Source organism: Salvia miltiorrhiza, chromosome 2 (assembly GCF_028751815.1).
Source record: "Salvia miltiorrhiza cultivar Shanhuang (shh) chromosome 2, IMPLAD_Smil_shh, whole genome shotgun sequence".
In the NCBI taxonomy this organism is placed as follows: Eukaryota; Viridiplantae; Streptophyta; class Magnoliopsida; order Lamiales; family Lamiaceae; genus Salvia; species Salvia miltiorrhiza.
Window position 1 is genome coordinate 45,519,725 of NC_080388.1, and position 10,570 is coordinate 45,530,294.

Genomic DNA, 10,570 nt, shown 5'->3' on the forward strand with positions numbered 1-10,570 from the left:
CAAGTGGAAAAAAAAAACATGAACAATTCTGAAATCTATATATACTTAGGGGCGTTTATTTTGCATGATTGTGTATTTTTATCCCTAATAATAGAATTTCTCTAATCTCATTCTTTCAATGAGATAAAAATCAAGTCAAACTAGCTTAAATGATAAAAATAATTAAGGATCTTTGAAAATTCCAAAGTTTCAATTCACCAAAATAAACAAGGGATTAATCTTATACTCCCTCCGTCCCGCTTCAAATGTCTCCTTTCTTTTGGGCACGGAGATTAAGAAATGTGTAAAAAGTAGATAAAGTGGGTATAAAGTAGATAAAGTGGGTTGGTGAAAATTATTTAAATATTAGGTATAGAGAGAGAGTGTTTTGCCAAAAAGGGAATGGGTCATTTGGAGTGGGACAGCCCAAAATGGCAAATGGGACATTTAGAGTGGGACGGAGGGAGTAACTTTTATCTATAAAAGTTAATCCTCCAATGTAAACGCTCTTAAGGGTACATTTTGACAATAATAGTGATTATTAAATACAATAATAATTAAAAGAAAAAAAAAAGAACTGTTTAAAATTGAATGTGGAAGAATTTGGGTAATGGTAGTATTTGACAAGTTGTGAATAGATGAGGGGGAGATTATGAAATATCCGTATCTATTGGGGCATCTGTGGAGAGATAAAAAGTTAAATGCCGAATTTGACAAAATCTACGAAACTCACTCCGCTGCAGAACTCCCCCAAAATTCACTCTCTTAGATTGTACTTCTTTCAACTCTGACGATCTTGTCGGCCGATGAGAGTGGAATTAATGGCGGCGGAGAGCAGCAGCAATCGGGGCAAGAAAGAGTCAACGGCATCAGGGTTGTTGAATTCGCCGACGCGTCTAAACGACGACGTTGAAGATCCCGTCAAATCCCCGCCGCCCTCCCCCAACAATTCCTCTACGCGCAAGGTCTCAGATCACCTTTCCACTATTCTTATTGAAGAATTGCTTGCTGTTTTAAGTTTTTTAAATAAGTGGTATTTGGTCCATTTGAAAAAAAAAACAAAAAAAGAATTATTTGGGGAGGTTATCGCTGCTTTCTGTGGTTTACTTGCTCGTTGTTGTTACATTAGCTGTTCGCATGAATTGGAGTTGGATGTTAGTTGAGTAGATCAGTTGAATTCTGAGGGAAAAAATTGGAGTTTGCTATTCGTAACTGTATACTTTGATTCAGTGAGTGATGATATAATTGTATGTGCGAACTCTCCTTTTGTCCAATGACTACCTCACTAATTAACCACTATCAAGTACCACCCATGTTGTTTTTTCTTTTCTTTTCTTTTTCCTGGTTACCGAGATTTGTGTTAGTGTATAAGGATGGTCATGGATGTGATCCTGAAGAATTACTCATTTGACCACGATATAGATTATAGAAAGAAAAGGTCTTGTAATTAAAGACAAAACAAGGGAGGGGGATGAATTATACAAAATTCTATAATGTAATATACTGGTATAGCATCACAATATCATAATATTTCCCATAATTAATATTTCCCATAATTGGATCATAATATTGTGATGTTGTCGTGTTGGAGGTAAATACTCCATGAGTGGTCTGCGGGCATACTACCTCTTTCTGGGAGTATTAATTATGGGAAATAAGAACTTATTCAAAAGGATAAGCCCCTTTTGTAGATTCAAAGTGGCAGAGTTGGCATGTTGGCTTCCTTTTTTTACTATTCACGGTAGTTCTTTTTCTGTTTATTGAACCTTTAGTAAACTTATCAGACTTGCCGACAGAGAAATTAGCTGATGAATATTCCAAAGGAAGAAACAAAAGAATGATGGTTCTTTAGTGATCCTTGTCCATTGATTCTAGTTCAGTGTTTGTTGCAGAACTGATGCCATTTTACTTTGATGTAGTAGTGGGAGCCGAAAAGGAGCCCTCAGAGCCTAAAATTAGCTGATGAATATTCCAAAGGAAGAAACAAAAGAATGGTTGCAAACTCTTACACATCACAGTTTGAGAAATCTCTATTAAATATGTCTTATGTATCCCATATAGAAGCAAGATGTAGGGGTAAACCTATAAGACCTATGAAACGTTCCCCTTACTATCCAGCTGCTAAGGTACTTGGCATCTTGCTAACTACATGACTAAAGAGTAAATTCTCCCCTGACATAGTATATTGATGGTTTGCCTACAATTGCATAAGTAATCTACTTGATACAATCATTTCATGTTTAAGGTTTCATCCTAGAATAATATCTTGTGTTCTTTGTTTACTTGGTGTAAAGTGAATTTAGAGTAACACTGTTTCATTGTATTGATAGAAATGACAATAATTGAGTTCTCTCTTGGGTTGTTCCACCCTGCTATATTGTGGGTCAGTTAGATAACTTGTTCGATCTGCTGTAAGAAAATATAATTATCTAATGACAATTTGGGCAAGGGTGGTCCCGTAGACTTTTCTGTTTTATTTACATTATTGAATAATATATATCGGATTTATGAATTATATATTTACCTTAAAATACTTAATTATTTACCTTAATTGTATTTTAATTATTTTTTTGTGGTATTTTTTTGTTTTACTATTGATAACATAAAAATGGTCCATGATGATTAAAATTATTTTCAATAAAATCTTAATTTTATAATAGATAAATTATTCCAATGTTTTCTTGAAAATAACAATCAACCAATTAAGTTCGAGGTGAAATACCGACACCAAATGATGAGGAGTCAGCTTACTTATGCATCCCCAGACCTAAAGTATGATTTAGAAAGTCCAGGTGTTACTAAGAAAGCTTATATATTTGCTATAGGGTCACTAAATAGCTAGAGCTTATGTCATTGTAAAGTGAAATCACCCTGATGTATGTGCTTTGTCAGGCTTGCTATGCTGTTCTTCAGAGTTGGGTTTCCAAGAAGTTCATGACTGGATGGTAATGACTTTGGCTTTAATATATTGATACTGTTTACCATCTTGTTCACTTTTTTTTTTTCTTTTCTTCCCTTTCTAATGAAAATTTATATTGCAGTGTGGTTCTATTTCCAGTTGCTGTTACATTTTTTATCACTTGGTGGTTTATCCAGTTCGTTGATGGTTTCTTCAGCCCTATCTATGAGAGGCTTGGCATTGACATATTTGGTAAGTTGTTTGGTCATGGTACTATTTGAAGCTCTTAAGAGTGTATACATCCTTGGGTCCTGTTTGATTATCAATTGTCAACATTTTTTATGGGGACCGTAATTCTTGGATCCATTGGTCACAAACATATAGATTGTTCCTCAAGTTAGAAGTCTAATTTTTCCTTTATATCTGGTGCAGGCCTTGGATTCATTACATCAATTTTTTTTATCTTCTTTGTTGGAATATTTGCTTCGTCATGGTTGGGTTCCACCGTTTTCTTGATAGGAGAATGGTTTATAAAGCGAATGCCCTTTGTAAAACATATATATTCAGCATCGAAGCAAATTAGTTCTGCAATCTCACCAGGTAATTGTCATTTTTGGTGTTCATGTATCGATGTCAAAAAGCAGCATTTCAAGTAACTGCTTGACTGAGGGCTTCCTAAGTGTTAGCTGATAAAGGTATTTTTTAATCTTAGACAATCTTAGGATGTTAGATACTCCCTCTGTCCACGACACATTGTAGACGGCATGGGTTTTAATAAAATGGTTAGTAGTGTTGTAAGTGGAGTAAGAGTCCCCTTAATGGAAAATTTTGTAAATAATAGGGAATTGAAGGTTAATAAGATGGTGAGTTGTGTGGACCCTTTTACTATAAATGGACACGGTAAATTTTTCGTGGACAGACCGAAAAGGGAATTGTGGCAATTTTTCCGTGGACAGAGGGAGTATCGTTTTTGTTTTTGATCTCATAAATGAAAATTCCAACTTGACCCTGAGTTTGCTGTATGCTGTCTACTGGTATGTTTCGTCCTGCATTATCAGATGTCATGGTATACGCAGGATTCCTCTTCACACATGATTTTGATGTTGATTTATATTTTGTGTATACAGATCAGAATACAACTGCTTTCAAGGAGGTTGCTATTATCCGCCATCCTCGTGTCGGAGAATATGCTTTTGGCTTTATTACATCATCTGTAGTTCTTCAGGTTCGTGAAATATATCTCTTTTAAGTATTATCTAACATTAAGCTGTAGGTTCTGGACTCCGAAATATTTGTATTTCACTGCGGCATAAAAAAAGAAAGATGTTCGATAGTGGTCCATGTTTTACATCTTGAAATTTTCCTTTGAATTTTGTTTTTCATGGATTTGTTCTCTTTCATGGCAGAGAGATAATGAGGATGAAGAACTATGCTCTGTGTACGTGCCAACAAATCATTTATACATCGGGGACATATTTCTAGTTAACTCAAAAGACATCATTCGGCCAAACTTGTCTATCCGAGAGGGCATTGGTAAGTAGGGGGGTACCTTTCATGTTTCTAAGGAAAAAAAGTGGATTTGATGATTTTCGTGATCTTGTGACACATCAAATTTACAACAAATTTTTGTCTGCTAAGCTAATTCCAATACCTAATCTGCACTTCATCCTCTAGCCTCTGTCTGAATTCATTTCCCTTTTTGTTGCAGAGATCATCGTCTCTGTGGGGATGTCAATGCCTCAGATCATTTCTCCAATTGAAGAGCATGCGCGTCTGAATGACCGGATCCCTCCTAGTAGAATGTTGATTTAGCAACACATTTGCGCGTTACATCCTGTTTCTCAGCCAATGTGCTATTCCGGGGGCATAATTTAATTTGTTTTTTTCCCTCTGATAACGATAGAAATTCCTCTGCTTATAGCTAGTATTTTCTTATTTTCTTTCTTGCTGTAGAAATGGAACTTGTTTTGGATAGATCTAGGCCAGGTGAGTTTACTCTATCCGACAAAAATGTATACCTATTCCAGACTTATATTCTTTTGTTTTGTACAAAGGAAAATGAAATGTTCGTTCCAAAGCTGTTTGTCTGTTCATTCTCGTCGTATTCTGTACTACAACAAGAAACTGCCCAAGCTACATCGATCGACAGGGATTGCATAAATTAAAATGAAATTGGCTAAATAATGCCTTTTCTATAAGCTTGACTTATTCAGCATCTGAGTTTTCTTTCTTGATGTTGAGATTCGTGATTTTTATGCGCCGTTATGGACTGTTTAGAGCGTGGTAGACAAGCAGATGCTGGTGGACTCATTGATTGGAAGAGGTGATTATAATTGTTGTCTTTTTCCCAGTAAAGAATATTTTGAGGCCAGCGGCTGCCCATCTCCTGTAACAGCTTGCTTTAATTGAATAGTGACAAAAGCATTTCAGTCATGTGTGATGGGATGATGGAATCTTTGTTGTCTATATAATGACAAAATCACTTGTTGTTGGATTGCTCATCCTCATCTTCCCTCTAGCCTTAGTAAACTCTACGCAACTCACACACCCCGACTGTCTGCTTTGCTTTGCTTAGAAATCAATCGCATGTTTCTACTGACGCAGGAGTCTTCTTTCTGTACGAGGATTCTCTGATTGAAAGCTGTAGATGCTGTTGGGGTATTCTATTTTTAATGTCATGTGACCGACAGGCTCGCAGGTTTTTGTCTTGACAGACAAAAAAGACTGGTATATACATGGGGATGAGTACTGAGTACTGAGTGATGAATACCTTGTGTTTTGGATAAGATTCTTTATATGCTCTCCTCCTTCCATTATTATAGGGTTGCTGCAGCAACAGAAGCTATACAGCATGGCTGGCTTGCGAAGTCTGCTGGCGTCTCTGGAGACGAAGAAGCCATACCTGGCCATGATACTCATACAGTTCATCTCTGCTGGCATGTCTTTGCTGTCTAAGGCCGCCATCACTACGGGGATGGACCCTTACGTCTTTGTAGTCTATCGCCAAGCATTTGCTACGCTTGCATTGGCCCCTTTCGCATTCTTCCTTGAGAGGTTTCCTTTCAAGATAGTCATATTTCATCGCATTTGTTTTTTTTCTGATTGAAAACTTGTGTTTGCTTTCAGAGGCAACAAGTCTCCTCCACTGCCATTCACCTTGTTCTGCAAGATAGTCTTGGTTTCGACAGGGTACGTGATTCTCTAACATTCTAGATGCTAACCTTCCCTGAAGTTTTTTCATGTTCTGTCTTGATCAAACTTTGCAGGATCGCGGTGAGCTTGAATCTCTTCCACTTTGCCCTCAGCTATGTCTCTGCAACGTTTGCTAGTGCGTTAGTCAATATGTGCCCGGCCATGACGTTCATCTTAGCTCTCTGCTTCCGGTAAGATCACAGTTAAGTAGATTGGGATCAGATTCAGATGATGTAATAATAATATTAAAATGGATGGTTTTTGTCAGAATGGAAAGGCTGTCAATAAAACAAGGGCATGGAATGGCTAAAGTGGTTGGTTCTGCATTAGGCTTTGCAGGAGCTATGGTGTGCACTTTCGTCCAAGGGCCCGCGATCTACTCAGAGAGCCGGAAAGACTTCCTGCGCGCCTACAAGCAAAGCTACTCGAGAGGCGACTGGATGAAGGGGTCCCTCATCATGCTAGGAGCCAACGGGGCGTGGTGCATGTGGTTCATCATGCAGGTTGGTGGTTGGCCTTCAGTTTTTTTCCGACTAGGGTTGAATCCTCACCGTTGTTGTTTGTGTTGTAGGGCCCATTGATCAAGCAGTATCCTGCCAAACTACGTCTCACAGCTCTGCAATGTCTCTCTAGCTGTGCATTGTCGGCAATCTGGGCTGCAGCAAAGCAAAGAGAGAGAGAATCTTGGAGGCTGGGATGGAACATCAACCTTGTTTCAGTCTTTTATTGTGTAAAGTCACTAAATCCTCCTCTTGCAATTTACATACAGACCATGATGATGATGAACATGTAGGGGGCGATTTCGACTGCAATCTGTTACTGGCTGATTGTTTGGGTGGTGGAGAAGAAAGGGCCGGTGTTTGGCGCAGCGTTCTCGCCGTTAGCACTGATCATCACGGCGGTTTTCTCAGCCATATTGTTGCAGGAGACGCTTCACTGGGGAAGGTTTCTCCTCCAACACACCATACCTTACTTTTTTAAGTTGATGGATCATTTGAGTATGTTTTGCTTGTATTTGCAGTGTTGGTGGAGCTGTTTTGCTGGTGATTGGGCTTTATGGCATTCTCTGGGGGAAGTCTAAAGAAACCAAAATAGCAGTAACCAATCAACAAAGCGTACCAAAGGAAACTACTCCATGACACACAAACAACCAAATTCCAACTACATACTATTTTCATTTGTAATAATTTATGCAAATTCCAAACAGGTATTGTTGGCTTTTTTTAATCAACAATACCCCCTTTCGGTAATGTAACTAGCATTACTATTAGAGCATCTCCAATAATTAACTCTTTTATAGACTAATCATATATTCATTCCAATCATCAACTTTATATTTATATTTTTATGTTTTTTTCTATTATAGATTAATAGAATTTTATGTTTCGAATTTTCAGTTTATTCCATAAAATATCCCGAACTTTCATTCTCCTAAGAAATCCCAAATTTTTAGTTTTTTCTAATAAATGTTCCGCTATACAAAATTTGATGATGGAAAGATGACGTTAACCTCGAACTTTCAATATTTTTTCAACAATGATGATTTCTAATATGGTTTTCCAACAATGACGATCCCCAAAATATTGCATTCGGCGATATAAGTCATCTTTCCGTCACTGAATTTTCTTTTAGAGGGTAGGATTGTGACAGCTCGAAACCAAATAATTATCTATTTTACGGTATTTATATATATATATATATATATAGGGTGCAGTTATTCCACAAACCCCTCTTAGAATATAACTTAAGAACTAATCTTAACCTTAGATCTATACTTAATTAACGACTGAGATTAAGGTTTAAACAATATCAGATTATTCATTATGTTTTATTAGTTGATTCACGCGAATAGTATAGAAAGGGTAATTTTGGAATGACATGTTGACTTGTCCGATTAATATGCCTAATTAATTTAGAGAATAGATTTGATTTGATTGAAATGATATACCAAAGATATGAATAGCGTGAATTAGTGAGAAGAAAGGTTTGAAAATATGACTTCCAATTAAATGCACCCAACTAAAAAAAGTTAAACCCTATTACTATTTTCAATATCTATTGTTCTTGGCAAGGAGATATCTTGAGGCGGCGTGAACTGAGTTTGATCATATTTCCGGTCTTCTTAAATCCATTTTCCGGCGATGGCACGAACCAAGGGCGACGGTCAGAGCGGTGAGATTTGTATGAATGGTCATTGTTCTTCATCTGAATTTTTTCGCAATTTTAAGGAGTTTTCGGTGAAACAATTTTTCAGAGATTTTTCTAGAATGGTGGTGGATGGTTCAACAGAAATTGAACCAAGGGCGGCGGTCAGAGCGGTGAGATTTGTATGAATGGTCATTGTTATTCATCTGAATTTTTTCGCAATTTCAAGGAGTTTTCGGTGAAACAATTTTTCAGAGATTTTTCTAGAATGGTGGTGGATGGTTCAACAGAGATTTTTCAGAGATTTTTCTAGAATGTAGGGGGCATCTGTACTCGGTGTGGAGGACAATACAGGTGCTGGAAGTTCGGGTGTAGCCACGGGTGATACGGTATGTTATTGGCAGTAGTTTGATGGTTTTGTTTTTTTTTAAGTCCAGGAACCCGTAGTTTATGTGGGAATATGTATGAACGATTGTGTGAATATTTATGAATGCAGTGCGAATATATGGTATTATCTGGTTTATGTGGTTGATGGAGTTTTATTTTTTAAGTCTAATGAGAAATTTGGTTTGTGTTACGTGTGATTTTGATTGAGATATTTAAGCAGAAGGATTTTTTGTGTGGGAGTTTATAGATCTTGATTAGGGAAGTATCAAACTAATTATATGTGTGTGTGCGAATTATTATGAGTATAGTGCGAATATAGTGTATTACATGTTATTTTGTCTGAGTTTTATTTTTAAGTTAAATGATATATTTGGTTTGGGTTACATGTCATTATGATTTAGATATTTAAGCAGAGGAGTTTATTTTCAATGACATAATGTTGGAGCTAATATTTCAATTAAAAAGAACCAAGCTAATTATATGTTTTTTTGGTGTTTTTTTATTTTATTTTGTCTTAAGCAGCATGTTCAGGGGATCCTTGAACCGAATAGCGTTGACGGTGGTGGCCAATCAAATGTACAAGATTGTAATAATAAATTGAGTCCAATATAAAGATAGTTTAGTGGTTTTCATAAGCTATGTGTTGTTCCAAATGAATTTTGCTGGCATGTGAATAAAGTTAAGTTATATGTGAAGATTTGTGTCTGAAGCATGACAAAGATCCAAACTAAATTATATGTGCCTTCAACAGCATGCTCAGGGGATAACTGCCTCAAAAAGTGTAGATGGTGGTGGCCCATCCAATGTTCAGGTTTGTAAAACGAGTAGTTAAGTGTGAATTGTGTACAATGTGAAGATAGTGTAAATTGTATACAATGTGACAATAGTTAAGTAGTATGTGAAGTTTGGTGTTTTATTAAAACGAATTTTGTTGGCATGTGAATTTAGTTAAGTGGTATGAATTTTGTGAGCGAATTATATTGGTTATTATACGAATTTTATGTGATCATTTGCAGATTGGGTGCGTCAACGATGTGAACATGGCTGAAGAAGTATATACGAGGACTGGTGTGAAGACAAACATAAAAAATTTTGGGAAAGAGAATCCGATATTTGAAAATATCAATAACGTGGTAAAACAACTCCGTCGTGGTAGAATTTGAGATTATTCGATATGGTTGTAATACATGATATCTTAATCAGGACTTGGGTGTGTGCATTGGGGCAAAAACAGGAAGGCGTACAATATTGAAGCCCCTGGTAGAAAATGTATGCATGGCTATTCAAAATATTTTGTGTGGTACTGTTGATGGAATGTTTAAGATAATATTTTGTTTCTATAATTACATGTGAATTTTGAATGATAAACTAAGAATTGTTGGGTATATTGATGCACATTTAGGTGGTTTCATTCGAAACGCCTATATTGGCAAATAGATGCAGGGGGAAGGATGTGCTTAAGAAAACTAATTTCAATTTATCGCCGTACATTGAAAGGAGTGTCAATGCAAGCAAGAGACTGACTATGAAAGAAAAAATGCTGGGAATGTTTGCCATATAACTCTTCCGATTTTGGCGTCTGGATACCTACCATCATAACTCTTCCGATTTTGGCGTCTGGATACCTACCAAATTAAAGATTCGATTTTGATTGATTAACCCAACTTTAATGCGTGAATTGTATCTTGATGTTTTAAAAAAAATCGATTAAATCTACAATACAGTTGGGAACTGGATAATCATTGCTATTGTTTAAATGCATTCACCTAAATCTTCTTTTATTCCCATATGAACTGATACATATTACTTAAACTTTCAGAGGAAGGAACGTGCATCGAACACTCAAATCCACTGTTTTTGACTAGTTAGGTGTACGAATATATTGTCATTACGCATGAATATTTTGGCTTAGCACATTATACAGATGTGTCATATTGCGAGTATAAGTATGGCACGAATATTTTAATG

At 36.5% G+C, this 10,570-nt stretch overlaps 2 protein-coding genes and 1 long non-coding RNA gene across 4 annotated transcripts; all 3 read left to right on the forward strand.

The window, feature by feature from the left end:
- The first annotated feature begins 649 nt into the window (after window positions 1-649).
- On the forward strand, window positions 650-4,955 carry LOC131011670 (protein LIKE COV 2-like). Its single transcript, XM_057939449.1, has 7 exons — window positions 650-944; window positions 2,872-2,924; window positions 3,021-3,130; window positions 3,311-3,478; window positions 4,006-4,103; window positions 4,285-4,411; window positions 4,587-4,955. The coding sequence occupies exons 1-7, from the start codon at window positions 786-788 to the stop codon at window positions 4,688-4,690; spliced, it is 819 nt and encodes a 272-aa protein (XP_057795432.1). The 5' UTR covers window positions 650-785; the 3' UTR covers window positions 4,691-4,955.
- A 148-nt stretch (window positions 4,956-5,103) lies between these two features.
- On the forward strand, window positions 5,104-7,392 carry LOC131011669 (WAT1-related protein At1g43650-like). Of its 2 annotated transcripts, XM_057939448.1 has the most exons (8): window positions 5,117-5,605; window positions 5,701-5,932; window positions 6,005-6,067; window positions 6,145-6,261; window positions 6,339-6,573; window positions 6,642-6,800; window positions 6,864-7,015; window positions 7,092-7,392. In XM_057939448.1, exons 2-8 carry the CDS (start codon window positions 5,730-5,732, stop codon window positions 7,207-7,209), a joined length of 1,047 nt encoding a protein of 348 aa, XP_057795431.1. In that variant the 5' UTR covers window positions 5,117-5,605; window positions 5,701-5,729; the 3' UTR covers window positions 7,210-7,392. The 2 variants fall into 2 exon arrangements, with proteins under 2 accessions (XP_057795430.1, XP_057795431.1); XM_057939447.1 differs by having other exon boundaries at window positions 5,104-5,605; window positions 6,864-7,392.
- Window positions 7,393-8,260: 868 nt separating this feature from the next.
- Window positions 8,261-10,164, forward strand: LOC131011671 (uncharacterized). The gene is made up of 4 exons (XR_009097068.1): window positions 8,261-8,388; window positions 8,471-8,604; window positions 9,354-9,413; window positions 9,619-10,164. It is a non-coding gene; the product is annotated as an uncharacterized LOC131011671 (long non-coding RNA).
- The last annotated feature ends 406 nt before the right edge of the window (window positions 10,165-10,570 follow it).